General features: G+C 41.6%; 1 protein-coding gene across 11 annotated transcripts in view; it reads left to right on the plus strand.

The window, feature by feature from the left end:
• magi1b (membrane associated guanylate kinase, WW and PDZ domain containing 1b) overlaps positions 1–23,321 on the plus strand; it is a 136,577-nt gene that overhangs the window by 91,807 nt on the left and 21,449 nt on the right. For 2 of the 11 annotated variants that reach the window (XM_086291672.1, XM_086291674.1), the window contains exons 11-27: positions 2,570–2,755; positions 2,878–3,537; positions 13,952–13,983; positions 15,102–15,146; positions 15,578–15,622; positions 16,660–16,704; positions 17,138–17,182; positions 17,634–17,678; positions 19,145–19,189; positions 20,042–20,086; positions 20,590–20,634; positions 20,956–21,000; positions 21,207–21,251; positions 21,652–21,696; positions 22,107–22,151; positions 22,389–22,433; positions 22,909–22,953. In XM_086291672.1, coding sequence (XP_086147798.1) covers positions 2,570–2,755; positions 2,878–3,537; positions 13,952–13,983; positions 15,102–15,146; positions 15,578–15,622; positions 16,660–16,704; positions 17,138–17,182; positions 17,634–17,678; positions 19,145–19,189; positions 20,042–20,086; positions 20,590–20,634; positions 20,956–21,000; positions 21,207–21,251; positions 21,652–21,696; positions 22,107–22,151; positions 22,389–22,433; positions 22,909–22,953 — 1,508 coding nt within the window. The remainder of the gene's footprint in view (positions 1–2,569; positions 2,756–2,877; positions 3,538–13,951; positions 13,984–15,101; positions 15,147–15,577; positions 15,623–16,659; positions 16,705–17,137; positions 17,183–17,633; positions 17,679–19,144; positions 19,190–20,041; positions 20,087–20,589; positions 20,635–20,955; positions 21,001–21,206; positions 21,252–21,651; positions 21,697–22,106; positions 22,152–22,388; positions 22,434–22,908; positions 22,954–23,321) is intronic. The other 9 variants (XM_086291682.1, XM_086291683.1, XM_086291675.1 and 6 more) reach the window with 8 other exon arrangements.

A 23,321-nucleotide genomic window follows, 5' to 3' on the forward strand; every position in this document is an offset into this window, starting at 1 on the left:
AAATGAGGATTATGCATAACTTTTTTGTTTCCAGGCGGCGTCACCCAGAGCGACTTATTATAAGTTAAACAAAATTCATCTTTTACAGCTTAGTTTGTTTTCCTGTGCCAGCGCCTCAGGCCCTGTTTGAGTTGTCGTGATGGAGGACCAGAACTGAACTGACACTGTAAAGCTGCTCTCTGTATAAATCACATCATGCATTTTTTATAAGTCAAATTGAACTCGCGTGACACGTGCACTAAACAAAATTGCGTCCAGTCTGCATATTTTTACGAAGACACGCTCTGCCGAGTGCCCTTCCATAAATGTCCCTCTGCCTGTGTTTATCGTGGCAACGTGTTGATTCTCAGGAAACCTCTGCTGTGTTGTTCCACATAATGGCCTGATTTCACCCATCATTTAGTGACACACAAACACACACAAATAGACAGTCTCGCCGTTACAGTGGGTTTCCTTCTCCTGGTTGCCAGTTCCTTTTATACCGGCCTCCCACTAGCAGCTTGTCTAATTAGCACAGCCATGGCAGAGAATTAACTGCCTCACCCTGTCTCTCCCTCTTACTCTCTCTTGCTGCTTTGTCGGCAGCCTTTTCCTTCTCCCTCATCGATCTCTTTATTTTATAGCGCACATTTGCCGTCTCGCTGCCTTTTGTCGTCTCGCTGCCTTTTGTCTGGTCCCACCCAGCTTTCTGCTTTGGTTTAACTGCTTGGTGCTGTCCATCTTTTTGTCTTACCCCTCCCTCCACACCCCCAGTCTCAAACTCCTGCTAGCTCGACTGTGCCGGCACTCCATATTACTCCATAGAAAGACATCACTTTTGAAATCTTTTAATCTAACACACTTGCTTTTCATGTTCCCCCCGCTTCCTGGTCTGTTCTTACATCTCTAGATCCCTGGTGGATAAAGCCACCCATATCAGCACACAGTTTAGTTACATTTTCCCTAGTCTAGGGGAAAAAAATCCAATTCAAAAGGCACTGAGCATGAAAACACACATGCATGTAGACAATAAAACACAAGGGCACAGACCGACTCCAAGGGTAATGCATTTTTCATTGAATGCGTAAGCTGTAGCACTGCCATAACCTAATGTGGTGCTGCAGGTCACCACACAGACGTTCCTTTAGTCTTCATCATCCTCTCTCTTCTTATTTTCTTCTCTGCCAACATCTCCTCAATCATTTGTGTATCCGAAGTATTGTGCGTTTGGCATGCATCGTGTCCTTTAATAGAGAAGCGGAGCTCAGCCTGTGCCTGTGTATTCATCTGTTTGTTTTTCATTCCTAGTAGAAAAGATAAACTTTATCCTTAATGCCGTATAATTAGATAGCAAAGTCAAGAAAAAGAGAATTGAGTTTAGATGTCGTTGTCGTCGTTTGAGCAGTTGTTCTTTCACAAGATCACTGTCAAATTTTTTTCATATAGATGTGTCTCAGTTAAACCCTCACAACCAGTGTGGAGTGATACAGATGTCTTCTCAGATGAGATTTCAGCAGCTGATTGAAACAAGCCGGAGACATCGCTTATGCGAACACGACGGTCATGTGACCTTCATCTGAAGCAATGTCATTGCTATTCAGGCTACAGATATCTGGTGCGCCTGTTGTGTCTTCAAATGCCAAACCGCCAGTGAAAGCAAACAGCAGCCTGCATATTAGACATTCAAAGAGCTGAAGTGGTGTCATACTATTTTGAAATAAGTTCCTGTCTAAACTGTTTTTGTCCCATCACATCATCACGTTGTAAATTAAAATTATAAGTAATAAATGATCATTATTATCAAAAAGTTATGGACTGATTCCAGTGGCGATAACAGTAGATGAGTTCAGATTTAAAGGCTTTGCATGTCTATACTCGGGCTTCTTATTTCCGGTTTTGCTCAATGTTTCACTGAGTTGCATGTGCTGAAGAAAGTCATTCAACCATACTCAGTCTTTTCTATATGAACTTTTAATGTAGTTGCCAAATGGGATCAGTTAAGCCTTCAGTTTGACTTGATGCTTATGATTCTGTTCATTCCCTTTAACTTTTTTTTTTTTTTTTTTATTGTCCCGTTTGGATCTTTGGCCATCAGAATTGTTGTCTTAAGGCCAAGAAAGATGCCAAGCGGATTTATTTTTACCAAGTGGATCATCATGGCCTTGCCATATTGGTCCATTTGATTGACCTTTATTATAATTATGAATTTATTTTATTTTCAGTTGCTACAAACGGGACAGACATTCCCTTTAACCTGATTAATCATTTTATTGTAATAGGTCTGTTTTGACCTGTTTGCACCATGTGAGCAATCGTCAAGCAGTGACAGTTGTCCTTGCCTGTTCAAGACAAACACCAATCAGAGAAGATTTGTTGTGCATTTAATGATACCTGCTGCGATGGTTGCGCAGAGATGGTTTGACACAAGCGAGCAAAGGCTCTTCACTGTAGCAATAATTCTTTACCTGAGGAGGTTTAGTAGCTCCAGGGCTTTGCAAACTGAATCCAACTGCTGCTTAACCCAGTTCTTGAGTATCTGCTGTGGCATCCAATGTGGTGAAAGCTGAGCTATCTGTGTCTGTGTTTTTAGGAGGGAAGCCTTTCTTTACCAGGAACCGATCTGAGCTGAAGGGGACATTCATAAATACCAAACTGAAGAAGAGTCGTAGGGGGTTTGGTTTTACTGTTGTGGGAGGGGATGAGCCAGATGAGTTCCTGCAGATAAAGAGCCTAGTCCTAGATGGCCCTGCCGCCCTTGATGGCAAGATGGAGACTGGTAAGTATCCTGTATTTATTAACAAAGGGTAGCTGCATCAGGTGACCCTGAATTGGATACGCATGGATGGATGTTCTACTTGACAAAAATAAATGGACTTCATTCTTTCTCACCCCTTTAAGGTGATGTGATTGTGAGTGTTAACGACACCTGTGTGCTCGGCTACACCCATGCTCAAGTTGTGAAGATCTTCCAATCGATTCCAATTGGTTCCATGGTCAACTTGGAGCTGTGCCGTGGCTATCCGTTGCCTTTTGACCCCGACGACCCAAACACCAGCCTGGTTACCTCAGTGGCTATCCTCGACAACAAGGAGCCCATCATCGTTAACGGCCAGGAGCCCTCTAACAGCTACGATTCGCCGTCCAGCCACGGCAGTCAGAACAACAACAATGGTCCAACCAACAGCGGGGTCCCCGTCAACGGCCTCCCCCGACCCCACAGCCCCTCCACAGAGGTGGCTTCTGATACCTCTTCCCAGCATGGCTACCCTAGTGATGTAGTCACCCTGGCCTCATCCATCGCAACGCAGCCAGAGCTCATCACCGTACACATGGAGAAAGGAGACAAGGGCTTCGGATTCACCATTGCTGACAGTCCCGGGGGTGGGGGGCAAAGAGTGAAACAGATCGTGGACTACCCACGCTGCCGCGGTCTCAGGGAGGGCGACATCATCGTGGAGGTGAACAAGAGAAATGTGCAGAGCATGTCCCACAACCAGGTGGTTGACCTGCTCAGCAAGTGTCCCAAAGGCAGTGAGGTCACCATGCTGGTGCAAAGAGGTGAGTGAAGGCTAACTTCTCTTTGCGTTCACTCGCCGTGTCGGTAAATTTGTCATTCGTCTAGTAAATTGTGACAGCAGATGGAGATGAGGAACGTGTTGGGAGCAGGTGTCAAGTAGAAATGCAGCAGTTTCTGAGTTATGTGCCCATATGTTGAAGCAGCGCAAAACAAAAGAAACCTTTCGCATGCATCTGCTTGATGCTGTTGACAGAAAAAAAATAATAGGCTTCTGCCTTACAGGCTGTTCCCGCTCACCGTGCTCTTTTATTGACACACATTTATTTATTCATGCAAATAGAGGGTGGAAGCATACAAGAGATTGCAAAGGAGGAAAGATAGAAGGATAATTACGGTAAGGAAGGAGCCGCAGAGGAAGTTGAAATAACATTTGAGGATGTGGTGTAGTGTAGTGTGAAGAGAGAGCGAGGTGTTTACAGTTATCGGCTCTGACAAGCCAGTTATAGCTGCTTTCCTGAAATGGAAGACAGGCGGAAGTGGAGAAGGAAGACTAAAAGGTTAAATGGGAGAAGTATCGAAAGAGGGATAAACAGAGGAGAGAAATTCAGGTTTAGTTGGTGTTTTGAGGTCAGAGTATGAATATTCTCGCTCCTTTTCAAAAAGAAAAACTCAGTTTCTCTCTGTGTCTCTGTTCATTTGCAGTCTGCTCTGTTTCTTTTTGCTGTGTTTGCTGGGAGAGAGAATGTCTAGTGTGTTTTGGGGTTTTAGTGTAGTCTCACGTTCAAGATCATCACTTTGAAGATGCCACCAATTGTGCCGGCATGCCTTTTATCCACCCACCTGGCTCTCCGCCTCGATATAAGCCCGCGACATTTTGCCCTTAATGTAAAAAAATTCGGTGCTAGCCGGTCAACGTTAGTGCTGTGAAAATGGTGCAGCGTGTAAATGCCTGTAATTTGCCGTGCGCCACTCAGCGTTTGTCATGGCTTCTGATTGAAAATCACGGTAGCAGAGGAGCACTAAATGGAAACAAAGCAACTGTGAATAGGATAAAACTGAAATGATTGAATTTCAGTATTTTCCCTCCAATCCCCCCTCAGACACGCAGACCTCCGCCGCTCTAAACGCCCCGTGTGATACAAGTAATTGGACCATTTTCTCTGCCAGACTCTCCTTTTGCTTGCTTTAGGGCTTATTAATTCTAGTTACTAAAAGGTTTTGTGTGTGTCTGTGTACACGCATGCAGTTTATCTCCGTCATAAGGTTAAGTGCTCAGAACTGCCAAGGGAAATTGGTCAGATGAATGGCAGGCAGCTCGCACTGTAATCTCGCATGGAATCTTTTTTCTGTTTCCTCTTTCTGAAGTTGTATCTCAATCTTTTTCTGCCACAGTCTGTTTGTCTGACTTCTCAACAAATGGCTAAACCTTCCAAAAACTATGCAGACCAAACGGCTTCTCTACCCTCCTCTCTGGCTTTTGGTAATGAGTAGCATTTCCTCATCACGCTTGTGTACACAAGCACGTAAAGCGATTCGGCCTCATCTCATCTCAGGCAGGAGCTTAATGGGCTGTCAAGGAAACAGACGTCAGTTTAATTGGGCTTCTGTAAATGCATTGGCTGGCTGCGATCGACACAGACAGACTATGACAGTAGAATGATACTGGAGGAAACACAAGGATGGTATGGATAAAGTATGAGGAGCATTGTAAGCGAACCAACATTACTGAATGCGCTTTATGGTGGCTTTTATTGCACTAGAGTTTTTACAAAAGGGTGGATACAAAAGCAGGAAACTAACACATTTCCTTCAGATTATTATTAGAAAGTGATCCGCTGACTTGATGGCTCCAACATCAGATATCTAACTTTTAACGTAGAAATAGGACAGCAAAGGTACAAATTAGATTAGTTCTTCACCTTCTTCATCTAAACTTTTTTTTTTTTCAAATTAAATCAGTCTTTGTGACTTTGGACTGCATTTTATGTTGATTTTCATGTTTCTGCTCCTAAAAGCAAGACATCAGAAATTCTCATGACAATACTCCAGTCATGTTGACATTAGTACTGAGAAATCTCATGTCTTTCCAACAATTGAATTCTGAGAGCTGTGAAGCTATGAAGTCTATGCAAGAATAAAAGTTATCAAAAAAGAAGGAAAGAAAATGTAAGTTTAAGTTTCCTGGAAATAAAGCAGACATCCTCAGATGTTTTTTCTGGCCGTGAATCTGAAATCAATATATAATGAGTTTTCATTTAAACAGACAGCAGCCTGCAGAATAAACTCACAAAGACAACTAAAAATACCCGGTGCACAGCAGTGGTTCTCTCCTGGGTGCTAGCTAGTCAAGAATAAACCTCATGAAACCCAAAACTAAATTCCAGCTCTTTTAGGGATACTGGTATGTGAGCATGATGTAGCGCCAATCTAGTAGCGTGATGTGAGGTGTAGCTTGCTTTTGATCATTTTTTTCAATTTTATCAAAGCAAATTCTGACCTTTCCAATACTGGAAGACACAGATTATTGATGTTTATTGTCTTGATAAATAACTTGAGCAATGACACTTTGAAGTTAACAAATTAGTTGACAATTCATTTTCCCCTAATTAATTCTCTGCTGATTCGCTGAATGTTTGCTTTAGCACCATTTTTGATCGCATCTCCAATGTGTTCTCACTGGACAAATCATTTTTTCCTATGGCCTTTTTGTGGCAGGATTGATGAGTAGACTTTGTTTAGATCTTATGGCTGGCTAAATCAGTTTAAGAGAATGAGCGAATACCTGGGTCCCTTTTTCTCCATCAAAGCTTACAGTATCCCACTGTGTATCCCTTCCTCCCACACGTTTCCCATCCTTTAGAGTCTTTAAGCATGTTTAGGCTGCACATTTTGTGTGTGTGTGTGTGTGTGTGTGTGTGTGTGTGTGTGTGTGTGCGCTGCTGTTCATCATTCGATTGTCATGTGTATTTCTTTTTTTTCTTTTTTTTACATTTACACTCTGGGGAGCACATCATCTAAGGCTCTAGTCATGGTGCCTTAATTACTGTCCTGCTCACACTCTCTTCACTGCTGTCTCAATCAGGATCACTCCACCAGTAGCAGCAAAGCACACTGGCCTCTAATTGGGGTCCTGATGTCAGCTTTGCTTATAATACACATACGTCTTTTCTTTGCTTCCCTCTCTCTCTCTGTGTCTCTCTCCTTCCAACCAAACGCTGCTTGCTTACAGGCATTCACTCAGCCAGTCTCATGATCATGCATCCAATTATAGATTAAAGGCAGAAAGACTCTGGTTCAGCCTTAATTGGTGGAAATCCACCTCTCCTCCGCCCCTCCGTCCCTCCTTTTCCGTTTCTGTTCCCCCACTGCCAGGATGGAGATTCACACCTGCTCGCCCACGTAAAGATGGGAGCCAATCCCTGAGGACTAGCGCACGAAGAAGCGAACTCGTTAAAGCCGCTGCGTGCAACAGTATGCCCCCCCTCTCACTTGCCTCTCTCCCTCATTTAATAGATTTGGAGGAAGAGCTATGGGTCAGCGTGGAGACACTTTAACAGTGCTTCGTAGGTTAAATAGTGGGTTTTAGACACTTGACACTCTGTACTTCCTATAAGCGCGCAGGAATGATTTATTACCTCAGTCAGGTTTCCTAATCCATTGTGCTTTCATTTGTCTAATTACACTCCTGTAATGGGCTCATTTTCCCCTGCCTGTCTTCTCCTGCCCCCACTGATGCACCAGCATAATTCATTTTGGCCCCTGATGTCTTGCCGTTGCATAGATGCTAATTTCCATTACCCCACTCTCTTTTGTCCATAGGAGTGCATACACCTGTTGTATAGCTGTTTGTCAGTGAAAACTAGTTTCGGTGCAGTTTTTCTGAAACATAGCTTCCTAGCAGCTCCGGCAGCTCGTGTCATTAGTCAGCTCAGGAAAAAAAAAAGTCTATTTGTCTCAGCATGGATGCAGAGTTGCATTATTTTCTTTCATTTTTTACCTGTTTGAAAATCTAGGCAGGAATGCACGGTAATGCGCGCTGGGCTAGCAGCAAACTGGTCATACCAATGTACATGAAGGGGGAAGGATACGTACCTCTGGATGACAAATTAAAGGAAAAATCAACTTACATTAAGGGCCTGATTCACTAAGCAGGGCAAATGGGAGCAATGGGAGTGGAAAGTCCTCCGGGTAATCTATTAACACAGTGTAAATTTATAAACACAGGCGCAGCCACTTCAGCTCAATAATAACCTAATGTAGTTTACTAATGGCAGCGCAAATGAGCATAGGGTTGCAAACAAGCAGGCCCGATGAGGGTGTGAGTAATCGACTAACAGCACAGACACAGCTTGTTACTTGTAATCTGACAACATAATGTAAGCGTAGGTTTTACCCACATTTCGCTCAGGAAGCAGCTTGGCAGCACGGGCTAGGGGGAGGCGGAAGAATGGTGGAAACCGGAGGTGTTAATAGAGGAACGACTTAGGAAAACAATACTTTAAACTGGCTCATAAAAAGGGAGTTCTCAACACCACTGTGGTCAAGGTGAATGCTAAAGTGACTGTGTGAACAGTGGAAAAGCCCAGATACAAGGGACAGTTTTGGAAATGTGGAAATCTGTTATACTAATTACAATGAAATAATGAAAATGGTCATTTGAATGTCGTTAAGCTGACAGTTCCATGTATTTCTTGGTAGTTTTTTTCTTTGAGAGGGATTATTAAAGCTCTGCTTGATGTCCTAGTAATAAGAAGAAGGACAAAAATATCATAAGGTTAATAATAAAGGTTTGGATACAGTGGCTTTTGTGACGTTCTTGATTCGGAAGCTTCAACAAATTAAAACTTTCTTCCAACAAATTAAAAACAACATGCCTTGGCTGTTGATATGTTCTGATGGCGCTTTCCTCTGGTATTCCAATTAAATTAACATTAGAGGAGAAAATTCTCTCCCTTCTGCTCTGCGTGCTCTTGTCTCAGTGCCGCCTCCTCCCAGCATCCACAGCAGTTTATGTCCAGAACAAAATAGGTTACTGAATTTCTTATTTTTAAAGCATTAAATAACCACTAATACAGTGTATCAATCAATTCCCCCATTTGGTGTTTTGATGGTGGTGGACAATGCTGTGCAACACGTGTTAAGTCACTCAATGGTATTTAATTGAATTGAGATCAGGTGACTGTAAAAGGTATATCATGTGATTACCAGCATTTGCATCATAGTCTGCAAACTATTCAGTAACCTCCTCGAGCTCTATGGATGAGGACATTGTCATGCTGAAAGACACCTCTTAAACCACTGTGGAAAGGTTTAATTATAGGATAAATCTAATCAGTGAAAACAACTTTGCATTGATTTGCTCCGACCATTTCCTCTAAGGGGACAAAAGGCCTAAAAACAAGCCAGCAAAAAACCCGTAAAGCATAACAGAGCCCATGGAGTCCCTTACCGTAGGGGCAAGGCTTTAGGCTTTTCCTTTAATTAACTGGAGCCGCAGTGGATGAGGGGAGAAGGGGAAAAAAATGGTGGCAGGAACGATGTCAGAGGATCAGAGAGATGATGAAAGAGCAGTGTAGAAACCCCCATGATGCTCTGCTCTCTGTCTTTTCCTCTCTTTCCCTCTACTTCATGACTCATCAATCATCAGTGACACAACAGTCCCTGCTTGGCAATCAGGCCTCTTGCGTCTCTGCTCTCAAAGTGAGATATGGACCCTTTCTCTCCGTAGCAAGCAACGGGTTACAGGAGTGAAACAGCCAAGAGGTTTAAATTATTTCATGTGTCAAAGTATTTGATGAACCCCCGCTGCCTGTAAAGTTACTTTCTTTTATTTCCTTTGAATAAATGAGGGGCCCAAAGACGTGTCCAAGACTTTAGATTAACTGCATGGCTCCTTGGAAAACTCTATTAGCATTCACTTACAAATCATCCTAGAAACAGCATTCACAAGTCCACTAGAGTTCACTTGGGACCGAGTGATGTAAATTTCCTCATTTGAAAGCGACCACAAGGGTCAGTGAAAACATCCGCGTGCCTGCTAACCAGGTAACGGACGTCAGAGAAGTCCGGGTCCACAAAAGACTGTAATCGAAGCCTTGGTGTTATAGCAAGAGGGCAAAATCCCCTTATTTATCTCTATGCAGCATGCAGGTGACTTCATGTACCCTTAAAGACAATCACAGTTTAAATACAAGTTTCCCTATGTGTTTTCCATCAGCATGCAAGGAACATAAGGAGGGTAACCTTAGGATTAAGGAAGGTATGAAGGTAAAAACACCAAGTGGGTCGTTGTCACTGTAGATGGCTCTTATTGGCGTAATGGTGGGCAAGTGCACTGATGGCTTGTAAGTGCCTCCTGTCAAAAAGCACTCCACGGATCTGTTTTCTTTAAGGGCGCACACTGATAGACGGGAACACAATTATGTGAAACTGCATAACCCACATAAACAAACTCAGAGTTACCGGCACGCACATTCATAAGACTCGTTTAGTGTCTCCAGTCTTCTTCACAGCCATTAGAAAGAGATAAACGCTGATGATGGCTCCCTGCACAGACTAAAGCAGGAAATCAATTCACTGTATGGGCAGGAAGTGTTGTATTTTTGCCCACTTCGCATTAAAAATTCTGCTGACTGAACGTTCCAGTGGCACCATAACGAACAGCATTGCAGTTCAGAAAAGCAATGATCGCGGGAGCAGCCTGCCCACCGGGTGCCCACGATTCACCTCTGCTCGTTTTTTTGGCTCGCTAGGGGCTCGAGTTGGTGAATCATTGCTTGTTGCACGGCGGGGACGAAGTGAGCCTTTCTCGCTCTCCGAGCCCATACCAATCTCCCATGTCTTCACACCTCTGTAGCCACTGGGCGAGTCGTAAATCTCCAACATTGCACCATCTTTTTGTTTCCATGACAATGCTCCGCAGATAATTTGCGCTGGGGTCTCCCCTGGGCGGATGTGTGCATTTGTGGGAGGAGGGGATTTCACCCCAGATTTAAAGTTCTAGAAGAGAAACACTCCCCAGTTCACCATTTTTAATTTAAAGAGGGAAAAAAGGACAGTTTCTTTCCCCATAAGAAAACCTGTTACCTTCCACTGCGTTTTCTTTTTCTTTTTTTAACCTGTTCAACCTGGTCCTCTTTGCTATTTAGCCACACTGGCACTTGTAATTTCTCTATTTACACACAGGCACACATAGAAGGATCCTCAGTAACGCTGCGCTTATCATGACTGTCACACTCAGGATGCCGATGGACACGGCTGATATGAGCTTTTCACTCCTTCACTGTACAGCAGAAAGCAGCTCACCACAACAAGCGTTGCTTAGAGACCATCTGTCAGTTCCCCACGGTCACCAGGCACTGTCGCCACGGTGACAGATGGACCTGCCCGTTGGAAGCCATCACTCCTCGCCGAGACCTAGTAGCACATACACACAGACACGCACTGTGGACAGACAACATAATCTGCTTAGTAATGGCTTCCGTTTAGTAACTGCTGGGTTGCCAGGTTGGTGCAACAGTTCCTATCTGTTGCAGGGTCGTGTACAAGGTGTACTGCCTTTTGTCAGACTGTACCCACCTTTGGCAGCTTGTTTTGCTGAATTTTTTGCACACAGATTTTGACTTGGTGTGTCAGTGCTTCGATTTTTATATATTGATTCTGTTAGTAACAGTTCTTACTTTAAACTGTGCTAGTTTTTGCCTAAAATTCTTTGTTGTGGTAAACTCAGGGTGTTCATATGAAAAGAAAACCAAGTCATCTTCCCTCAACTTCAGGTGTTTTATTTCCTCTGGCAATCAAACAAAAGTATTACTTCAAGCTACTTAAATTAATCTGTCACAGTCCTCAAAGATGCAGTAGAGTTCATTACTTTCCTGTCTTTGAAATTCACGCCGCTCTGTTGATATCTTCAATCATAAAAAAGAAAAATCCTAGTAGTTGGATTATTGGCTCTTACGAAAGAGTCTCGTGCCACTTGTGTTTAAGATTTGTTAAGCAGAGTAAAATGAGCAAAAGGGCCCACAGTGGTTCTGGTCCATTATTTGAGAGCTGGAGGCGCTGAGGATTTAGCTGAGCTCTCTCACTCAGGCTGTCAGTCTGCCGGCCAGGCCAAATTGCCCACCTGTCTAAAAATGCTCTTTCCCTCCTCGTGTGTGTAATTAGGACCGGAAGTTGGCCCAAACATTCATAATCCCTTCTGATCTGAGAGACGCACACAGATGTAAAGCTAACCTTTGCACAGTTGTGTTTTCCCTGTTTTTATTTGCTTTATGATTGAAACCGACATTTATTTCAATAATTGATTTATCTCAGGTTTTCCTATCCGATGTAGTTTCTCCAAAAAGTTGGAATATTAAACAAAAGCATAAACTCTAAATGGAATTCATGCACTTGCAGATTTCAGTCTATTAAACTGGAATTTGATGTTCAAGTGAGGAAGTTGTGGCACGCTTGTCAAAACACCTAGTGGAGTATCTTGCAACTAATTAGAGTACAGCATCATTAAAAGACTAGAAATATCGCTATGCAGCTTGCAAGCACAAAAATGAACGCCTGTCATGTTGTTATTGTTTAAATAACAAACATATTCAGTTTGTCTTTCAATTTTTAAAGCTGTTAATCAAAAAAAGCAAGCAAAAAACATGTGCTGCACATTATGAAATTCTGAATTTTGTGTGGCTGCAGAGCCGCTAAGAGGCACTGAGAGGGAGCAGCGGCAGATCAATTGCAGTGGACAGATGAAGGATAGTAAAACACTGTCCTGAGTCCTTGACTGACAGCCTCCTCGGTCCAAAGAGAAAACCTTGGGATTCAGTGGGATTATGTCTAGTATGCATCCTTTTTTTTTTAACTTTTTTTTTTTTTAATATCAGATTGTTTCGCACTTCTGAATGAACGATTCCTATCGATTTGAAAAGGGGAGTAGCGGGGAAAGAAGGAAGAACTGCAGACGCAACACAGCTGGAGCTGTCAGTTGTGAATGAACCCAGATGTCTGAGAGATAAAGAAGACAAGAGCGTGTGTGTGTGTGTGTGTGTGTGTGTGTGTGTGAGATGTTATCCTCTCATCTTCCCTAAAGGATTGACACACAGTAGTGGCCCATTTTCGCAGATGAAGCACAGCCTACTCTTGTGCGTGCTTTAACACATCTTTTGTATGTCAGAGGAGCTTGTGTTTGGCCAGCACTCCACTCGCTGCTGAACTGTAACGTTGTAGAGGGAAATAAAACCACACTTCTTGTATTTTCTTTCTTTCACGCACTCCTCCACGCGTTCTCATATCCGTGACTTCACACTGCTGCTTTTTTCACGCAGAGCCGAGGGAGGGAGCGATGTGTTTAAGGAGCGCATTTACCTGGTCGGAGCTGAGCTGTGTTGGTATTTCAGTAATCTGTCAGTCTTTTCCGTCTGTGCGCGCGCTTTGTCGGGTACAACGATCTTGCTGCAAACGATATTTTCTGGTCACTGCTCACTTGGGCAGAAGCAGCGTGGCTGTCATAAGCACACCTTGATTTGTGTCAGAAGCCTGCCTGTGAGAGTGCATGTGTAGCTGCGTAGATGTTTACCAGCATGTGGGGGTGGGAGGGGAGGCTGGGATGGAGCGTACAGAAGAAGAAGAGGGAGGGAGGGTGATGATGCTGAGGGAAGAAAAGGGAGGGAGGGAGGGAGGGAGGACAGTGTGCAGTGAAGTAAGAGAGAGAGAGAGGAAGAGAGAGAAAGGAACAGGCAGCAGGGAAGGGAAAGACTGGGAGGACGCGCCAACTGCCTATAGATGTTGGAGCCTTTGACAGCGGAGCGCGGTGCTCAGCGGACACAGGAAGATGGTCTCAGTAAGAGGGGAACTGACGGTTGCCTATAATTTAATGTTCAATATCTTGGACTCCTTCTCCATGGGTAATGCTACGGCCAGGAACTCCGGAGCAAAGCTTGCTTTTCTCCTCTTTGACAATCTTCTTTTTATTCGCTTTAGGTGCTTTCCAGGATCCTGTCTTTCCCCTTAACTCTCACTCGTCCTCCCTCAAACACACGCTCACTTGTGCGCGCCTCCGTTGGGTAGCCAGGGTCTCGGGAGCGCTGGGTTAGCCCCCCGGCGCTGGCCGCGCTCTTCTGCCGCACCAGTCAAGCCAAAACGCTGGCCGCGGCAGCGATGCAGATAGATCGCGCTGCCTGCTCCCCACCTCCCCCACACCCCCCCCCTCCTCCAAAACGTAAGCCACGGAGGGGCGAGCGAATGAAATCAAGCAGGGAAAGAGAGGAAAGGAAAGAGAATGAGACGAGAGCTAGATTTGCTCTGTTGTGACAATGTTGGGGAGTCTGCGTTAATCTTTTTTCCCCCACCCATGTCTTTTTTTAAATTTCCCCTTTATTTTAATGTGAAATAAATGTTCTAACTCCTTTGGTAACATTTTTCTCTTTCTCTTTTTTTTTCCTTCTGTTTCTCTGTCTGGCTTCACAGGAGTGGCACCTGCAAAGAAGAGCCCAAAACTGGTAAGTAGTTGTTTTAATCTTAATTTTTACATCCATCCACCTCTGTCCACCTCAGTCCTCTAACCACATGTGTGCATCTTTCTGAGGGATGTTTCAATATCATCATCTCTCCCTTTCCCACCTCATCTCTAACTCCTCTCTGTGCGCTGCAACTTGTGCTCATGTTGTGGGTCGGTTTGTGGACATGGGATACTGTACTGCGCGGGGGCGGATTCCTGTAGCTTCACATCAGCCCCCCCCCCCCCCCCCCCCCCCTTCTGACGGGGGATGGGACGAGGAGCTTTGATGCACCGCGTGAGCTGGGTTGCTAACACGCTGATGATCGCATCACACTGGGTGCTAAGTTTGCAGTGTGAGCATTGATGTATGATCACAGCTGAGAGACTGCTCCATCCTGTAATGTCTTTATTAAAAGAGAGACCCCTGTAGACTTTGCAACTGAGGGCGTGTTTGCCAATATTGTTTTGCAGGATGATTTTGACTCTCCACACAGAGATTACACTAGGAGGATATGAAGTGGTGCTTTTGAAATGATGGTGCTGTAGTATTAGCGTTGGGTAGTTAATGGTATTCTCATAGCTGTGCATAAGTGGTACAGTTCAAGCGTCACTCATGATGCGCACAGCATGGGTAAGCCCCCCCACTGTGTAGGCACCACTAAAGGTGCAGGATATTTTACAGTTTTATAGAGAAGCGATGTTAAACATAAGGCGAGGGGGGCAGAAATGGCCTAGCAAAGACTCCAATCTAATCTGGCTTTGGAAAATGTGAAGGAAACTTTTAACTGTATTTTCATAAGTTTTACAGCTTAAAGACTTTCACCATTGCCATTCTCACTACACCAAAGCAGTTACGTAAGACATAAACTGTTAAATATTAGTAAAAAAAAAAAAAAAAAGGAGCTTTTCTATCTACTACTAATTTTTCTTTTTAAAATATTTATCTATAACCAACTTTTAAAAAAATCTATGAATAACCAAAACTTTGTTTTATAAATACAGGACAGTCTGGGCAGTGAGCTACCAGAATGTTTTCAGTAATTTTACTTGGTGGCACTATTCAAAGGACCCTGTAGACTGTGTCTAACAGACCATGTATTTGCCAATTTTGTTTTGCAGGATGATTCTGAGGTGGAATCTTCATACACAGATAACAGTAGGAGGGTATGTGATATTGTTTAGTTGGTGGGAAGGTTTCTAGAAATGAGGTGTTATGATATTATTGGTGTTGGTTTGATAATCCTTAGCTGATAAAAGAGATGGTGGATAAGCTGCCGGTGATAATTATAGCATTACATAATGTTTAACATTAACATTGTGTTTAGGCGTATGAGGCTATTTATGTGTGACAAATCAAATCATGACTCTTATGTCACTACATAATGCAGTGCATAAAGACATGAGTCTGCAGGTGACAGAGCAGTACAGAGCTAAACTTTAAAATTCCTTTTGGGTGCCGTACCTTCAGGCTAGATGAGATGGGAACCATCCATCGTTTTATCAGCGTACAGTTCAAAAGTCTTTATTTCAGGTATTACCAGAAAGACCCTGTAGACGGTGTCTAACAAAACGTGTTTGCCGATTTCATTTTGCAGGATGATTTTGAGCTGGATCCTCCATACGGAGTTAACACTAGGAGGGTATGTGATGTTTTTTTAAGATGGGGAGAAGGTTTGACTGAGCTAAACTGGAAAAACTTAAAATTCCTTTTGGGTGCTGTACCTTCGGGCTAAATAAGAGAGAAACCATCCATCTTGTTATCAGCACACAGTTCAAAAGCTTGCAATCATGATGGAGTGCATTAGTGCAGGAGTAATCCCCACGTCTTTCAAAGCACCAGTAATGCTGAAGAACAAAAACATATTTCAGAGCAACACATGACACAATCTTGATGATGCCTTTTTTTTTTTTTTTTTTAAGAAAGCCCTTGCTTATTTCAGCAAAATAATGCACGGCATTCCTCACATATTACACGAGCAGGACTCTCTTCTTAAAGAGTCCAGGTGCTGACCTGACCTGTTCTGGGAAAGAGTCTGTAAACTGAGCATGTTTTTTGTTTTTTTTTTTGGGGGGGGGGGGGGTTGTTTTGCAGGATGATTTTGAGCTGGATCAGCCTTACAGAAAATACACTAGTAGAGTATGTGATCATGTTTAGAACGGCTTTAGGCTGTGGTGGGTTTATGATGGTTCTGGTGTCTTCAGCAAATAGTAAAGGTTATGGATAAAGTGCCAGTAGTGCTGGTGTTATTGCATAATACATTTCAGCTCTACGAGGCTGCTTAGGTGTGACACAACAAGCTTTGGACCTTCTGAATGCTGGGTCCTTCTTGCTGAATATGAAATGAACCATTGATCTCATTATCAGTGCGCTGTTGAAAAGCCAGCACTCATGATGGTGCTATTACATACAGTATGGTTGATCCACACATCTGTGAGAGCAGCTCCAATGATACATTATATATGCAAGTTTTGGAGCAACCATCCCGATCATGACTTTTAAAGAAAGCCTCTTGTTATTAAAGCAAGTTGATCGCACGCTACACTCTGTAAATGTTACATAACCATGACTCTGTCATCAGAGACCAGGCACAAAACTGACCCTTTTTATAACTTTCATTTGAGGTTTTATTAGAAGGACCCTGCAGAGTAATGTGTGTTTGCCAATTTTGCTTCACAGGATGAATTTGAGCCAGATCCTCGATATAGAGAGATTATTAGGAGGGTATGTGATGCTGTTTACATGACGTGAAGATTTTAACGATTAAGCTCCCAATGATAAATGTGTTAATGCATAATGTTTTTACTGTATTTACTCTTTGGTTGTGTGATGATTTTGGCAGCTTAGTGTGACACAGCTAATCTTTTAATTTTGGGGAGATATTGCATCCTTCAGGCTCAATAACAGAGAGGAACATTTATCTCACTACAAGCACATAATTTAACAGTCAGTGTTCATGATTGTATTGTACACAAAAATGATGATTTTTTTTTTTTTTTTTTTTTTTTTTGTGAAGCAACCAATGCCAAACCCAGATAATGTGCTTTAAAAGACAGCCTTGCTTATTTCAGCAAGTTATTGCCAAACCACATTGTGCATGTATTTTGGAGCTTTTTTGTGTTCATGTGTTTAAAAAATTGCCAATATTGTTTTGCAGGATGATTTTGAGCCGGGTCCTCAATACAGAGATAACACTCGGAGGGTATGTGATATTAATCAGAGGTGGTGGAAGTATTGTGAATGACAATGGCTATGGTGTTCTTATAACGGATGAAAGCAATGAATAAGCTGTCAGTGATAATCATGTTCATACTGGTTTTACTAACTGTCTGGTTGTCAGAAAAGTAAATGTGACTGTTAATTCTGTAGTACACAAAGGCAGTTAACCAAAGTCAAGCTGGCTGTTAGCTTAGTAGGACAATGGTAAACTTTGAAGTTCTGCTTAACCCAATGTTTTTCAAGGTTAATTAAGAGAGGAACTATCAATCTCATTAAAAACAAATCGTTTTAAAAAGCTGTTTCTGTGACAGCATTGGATTACAATATAATATGTATAGGTTTTAGAGCGATCCACATCATTCCTTTTAAAGGAGGGACGTGCTTATTTCACCAAGACGATGCCAAACCACATTCTGCACATTCTTATTTTTCAGGATAATTTTGCGATGGCTCCTCCATACAGAGATAACAGAATAAGGGTACGTGATGTCATTTAGACAAATTGAAACTTTTCGGGAATGACCATGTGTGCGTAGATGGTACGGTGTGGTCTTCTTATAAAGATAATAGAGGGGATGGGTGATAGGTTTGTAGCTTGAACCCATCCGCTGGAACGTTGAAGACAATATAATTACACTGCTAAGCAAGACACAAATAGGCAAAGTTCTTCATGGTACTCGTGCACGGGAGAGAACCAGACAAACGCCGTTCCTTCGCTTGACCCCAGTAGCTCTCGTCCGTCCTCCCGTAACACTGTCCTTTTATTGAGGTTACATGAATATGCATAGGTTCATTAACATACGACGTCTACATACAAACAAAGAGTACCTTGCCTGTGTGTGTGTGTGTGTGTGTGTGTGTGTGTGTGTGTGTGTGTGTGGACTGCTGATCAAAGGGTCAAACATCCTTGGTCAGGAAGAGGGTAGCCTCCCCCTCACCCTAGATGGTTCATCCTAGATAACACGGTGAGGAAGTCCTGCAGTTCATCTAAACAAAGAGCACTTAGACTAGAACAGACGCAACTACGTTAATCCTACCATAAAACAATAAGACACGGTATGACCTCTCATGCTCCCAAAGTGCTGTCTAATACACACAAAGTTTGCAGACTATCAAGGATCAAAACCTCTACCAATCTACAACTAATTACAAAACTCTAAGCATATATAAGTAAATATTTCTAAGCATAAATGACAATCAACAATACAAATCTAACAATGGGCATGGTGCCAAAGATCATGGGTTTAATGCATGAGGTTTCAATAGAATATTTTAATGCAAGATGCTGTTTATGTGAGGCCCTGCATTCTAGTTATTGCTGTTAATTTAGTAGTACATAAGGACAGTGAACCCAATTTAGGCCTGCTGCTCATTTTTCAGAACCGCACTAAGACTCCCTTTGGGTGCTGTACCTTCAGGCTAAATGAAACGGAAACCTTCCATCTTGTGATCGGCATACAGTTCAAGTTATCATTCATGATGGTATTGCACTGTATAAGTGTATATCTGTGACGGCCCCACCAATGCTGAACAACATATCTAGGTTTTAGAGGAACATATCCCACCATCATGATTATGCCCATTAAATGCTAAACCAAATTCTGCACATATTACAAGATCAAGAGGCCTTAAATAAAGAGTCCAGGAGCTAAACTTTGCCTGCTTGAACTTTGTCTGATAGAACATGGCTGCCAATTTGTTTTTGCAGGATGGTTTTGATGTGGATTCTTCTCACAGATAATATTCAAGGCGGATTCAAGAAAGTCTTAAATTATTTCAGCAAGACAATGCTGAAATAACAAAGGACACAAGCATGACTCTATATCAAAAATGCCAAGTGCTAAACTGGGCTGGTTTTAGTGCAGATCTTTCTTTCTGATATTGTTAGAAGGACCCTGTAGACTGTGTCTAACAGACCATGTCTTTGCCAATTTTTGTTTTGCAGAATGATTTCGATGTGGAATCTTCATACACAGATAACAGTAGGAGGGTATGTGATATTCTTCACATGGGGTGAAGGTTTTAGCAATGAGTTATTGTGATATTGATGGTGGTTTCATAATCCTGAGCTGACAAAAGACACAATGAAAAAGGTGCCAATGATCATTTTAGCATTACATAATGTTTAATCTCCTAGGACCCGGTGTCCACATATGTGGACATCACATTTTGGGATGTCTAGACCAAAATACTTAATTTTTCTCTACAAGGGCCTGATATGCACTTACGAGGACATTATACTGCCACTGTTCTATTGAAATTTAAAACCAATGTCCTCATATGTGGATCTCATTTTTCTCAAAAAGAAAAATTAGGTAAAAAAAAAATCTGGTAATTCTTTGTTTTTACATTCATCAGGTCCCAATAAACCCAAATAGCAAAGAAAACATTTAAATGCATGTCATGAAAGACTTCGGGTCTTAGGAGGTTAACATTGCGTTTAGTGTATGAGGCTATTTATGTGTCACACCTCAAAGAAATTATGACTCCTTGCGTTACAGTGCATAAAGACAGTGAACATGAGTCATTCCTGCTGGTGACAGAGTTAAACTTTAACATTCCTGTTGGAGGCCGATACCATCATGTTAAAAAGGAAGGAGCCATTTAGAGTTCAAATGCTAGCTTCTCAGGTGTGGCAATGCATGCCATCATTGAGATGATGCTTTTTAATGGAAGACCTTGCTTATTTTAGCAAGATGTTAGCAAACTACAATCTGCCTATGTTACACAATCATGAATACATTGCAAAAAGTCTAGTTGCTAAACTAAAATAGAACCCTCCTCTTGATAATATAAAAGGGTCCTATAGTCTAAACATGTGTTTGCTAATTTTGCTTCGCAGGATGATTTTGAGCCGGATCCTCGATATAGAGAGAACATTAGGAGGGTATGTGATGCTGTTTACATAACGTGAAGATTTTAGGACTAAGCTGCCAAGGATAAATGTGTTAATGCATAATGTTTTTACTTTATTTACTGTTTGCTTGTGTGATGTTGTCTGTGTGCGACACAAAAACTAAATTGCTGTTAATTCTGTAGCCCATAAAGACAAAAAAACATAGTCAGGCCTGATGCCAGCTTAGCATGACACAGCTAATCTTTGAATTTTGGGGAGATATTGCATCCTTCAGGTTCAATAACAGAGAGGAACATTTATCTCACTACAAGAACACAATTTAACAGTCAGTGTTCATGATTGTATTGTACACAAAAATGATTTTTTTATTTTTTTTATTTTTTTTTTTTTTGTGAAGCAACCAATGCCAAACCCAGATAATGTGCTTTAAAAGACAGCCTTGCTTATTTCAGCAAGTTATTGCCAAACCACATTGTGCATGTATTTCAGGAGCTTTTTTTTGTATTAATTTTTATATTATTATTATTTTTCAGGATAATTTTGCAATGGCTCCTCCAAACAGAGATTATAGAAGAAGGGTACGTGATGCCATTTAAAGTTTTTGAGAGTGAGGTGTAATCATACTGGTGCTGGGCAGATGATAGAGATGGTATTCTTATAATGTTAATACAAAGTGATCATATTTTAATGCATTCAGGCTTAAATTGTCTCACACAGAACGATATTATGTGTGACTCAACAAACTACTTATGACTGTTAATGCTGTGCTACATAAATGTACATATTACATGAGCATGGAGCCATAGCATGGAGCTCGGGTGCTACACTGGCCTTGTTGCAGTTTAGAAGTGTCATTCAGGCATTATTAGACTGGACATGTTTGCCAATTTCTTTTGCAGGATGATTTTGAGGTGGCATCTTCATACGCAGATAGCACTAGGAGGGTATGTGTTATTGTTTAGATGGGGTGACGGTTTTAGGAATGAGCCGTCATTGGTGGTGGTTCTATAATTCTTAGCTCATAAGAGAGGTGATGGATAAGGTGCCTGGGAGAGCAGTGTAAATGCTGCATGATGTAATGCCTTTATTAATAGAGGGATTCTGCAGACTGTATGTAACTGAAAATGTGTTTGCCAATATTGTTTTGCAGGATGATTTTGAGCCGGGTCCTCGATATAGAGATAACACTCGGAGGGTATGTGATGCTGTTTACATGACGTGAAGATTTTAGGATTAAGCTCCCAATGATAAATGTGTTAATGCATAATGTTTTTACTGTATTTACTCTTTGGTTGTGTGATGATGTTGGCAGCTTGGCATGACACAGCTAATCTTTTAATTTTGGGGAGATATTGCATCCTTCAGGCTCAATAACAGAGAGGAACATTTATCTCACTACAAGCACATAATTTAACAGTCAGTGTTCATGATTGTATTGTACACATTAATGCATTTTTTTTTTTTTTTTTGGAAGCAACCAATGCTACTACCCAGATAGCTTATTTAAGCAAGTTATTGCCAAACCACATTCTGTATGTATTTCAGGAGCTTCTTTTGTATTCATTTGTATCCATTTAAAAATATATATTTTTCAGGATAATTTTGCGATGGCTCCTCCATACAGAGATAACAGAATAAGGGTACGTGATGTCATTTAGATACATTGAAACTTTTCGCGAATAACCTTGTGTGCGTAGATGGTGCTTATAAAAACAATAGAGGGAATGGGCAAGGTGCCAAAGATCATGGGTTTAATGCATGAAGTTTCAACAGAATATTTTAATTTTAATATTTTAATATAGTTATTGCTCTTAATTTAGTAGTACATATGGACAGATATAGTGTATATCTGTGACAGCACCACTAATACTGAATGACATATGTAGATTTTAGCATCCCACCTTACATAATATTTAGCATAATCTTTAGCATAATGTTTAACATTGCGTTTGATGATGCCCTTCAAATGCTAAACCAAATTCTGCACATATTACAAGATCAAGAGGCTTCAATAAAGAGTCAAGGAGCTAAACTTTGTTTTGTTTTGCAGGATGATTTTGATGCGGAATCTTCATACACAGATAACAGTAGGAGGGTATGTGATATTGTTCAGATGGGGTGAAGGCTTTAGAAATAAGTTGTGATATTGGTGTTGGTTTGATAATCCTAGGCTGATAAATGACACAACGAAAAAGGTGCCGATGATCATTTTAGCATTACATAATGTTTAACATTGCATTTAGTGTATGAGGCTAAAATGCTCGAAGTTTAGAACTTTGATTATTAAAGCACTTTGTAGACTCAATCTGTGATTGCCAATTTTGTTTTGCAGGATGATTTTGAGATGGATCCTCGGTACAGAGCTTATGGAAGCAGGGTATGTGATCTTTGTTTAGAGAAGGTGAAGGTTTTGGGAATGACCGGTTTGGATAACGGTGATGGGTTGATAACAGTAATTGAATTCTTACAGCAGATAATAGAGCTGATGAACAACTTCCCACTGATAAATGTGAAAAATCATAATGTTTTTAACAGGTTTGGATATCTGAGGCTGATTGGGTGCTGCAGAAAAACTATTGGTGCCATAGCAGGACAGAGCTATAATGTTCAATTTGTTTTAGATGCCTTGTCCTTAAGGATAAGATAGGGACCATCATTCAAGTTATAAGTGTGCTGTTTTAAAAGCCAGAATTTGCCCTTATATTGGTGTAGAGTATAATATAAACAGATTGTCGACCAAAAATGCTGCTTTTCATCTGATGCCTTGTTGAGACAATGCCTAAACCACTTTCTGCACATATTTCAGGAGCTTTTTGCAATTTTCATTTTTTTATCATTATTTTTTTTTCCAGGATGATTTTGCGATGGCTCCTCCATACAACGATTACTCTAGAAGGGTATGTGATATAATTTAGATACAGTACAGAATTTTGGTGGGAGATTGATGTCATGTATGGTGGTGCTAGTTAGGTAATGGTGATGGTGTTCTTGAAAGCGTAACAGAGGTGATGGAAAAGTTGCCAGTGCTAAACCATCAAGTCACTATTAGCTGTGTCTGAGTGAAAGTACAGTAATAGTATAGAATAGTTTTGCAGGATGATTTTCCACTGGCTTCTACTTATAGAGACCACCCTATCTGATTTCAGTTAGCTAGGGAAGAAAATTGTTGGGATGTGTGATGATATTAATGCTGGGTATATGATTATGATGGGATTTCTATAGCAGATAATCGAGGTGATGGGTATGCTTTTTAAATGCATGTTAT

This window comes from Aulonocara sp. 'chitande type north' Nkhata Bay, linkage group LG5, assembly GCF_057382095.1.
Source record: "Aulonocara sp. 'chitande type north' Nkhata Bay isolate Kocher_YH1m ecotype deep benthic linkage group LG5, A_spYH_male_GT1.1, whole genome shotgun sequence".
NCBI classification, from domain to species: domain Eukaryota; kingdom Metazoa; phylum Chordata; class Actinopteri; order Cichliformes; family Cichlidae; genus Aulonocara; species Aulonocara sp. 'chitande type north' Nkhata Bay.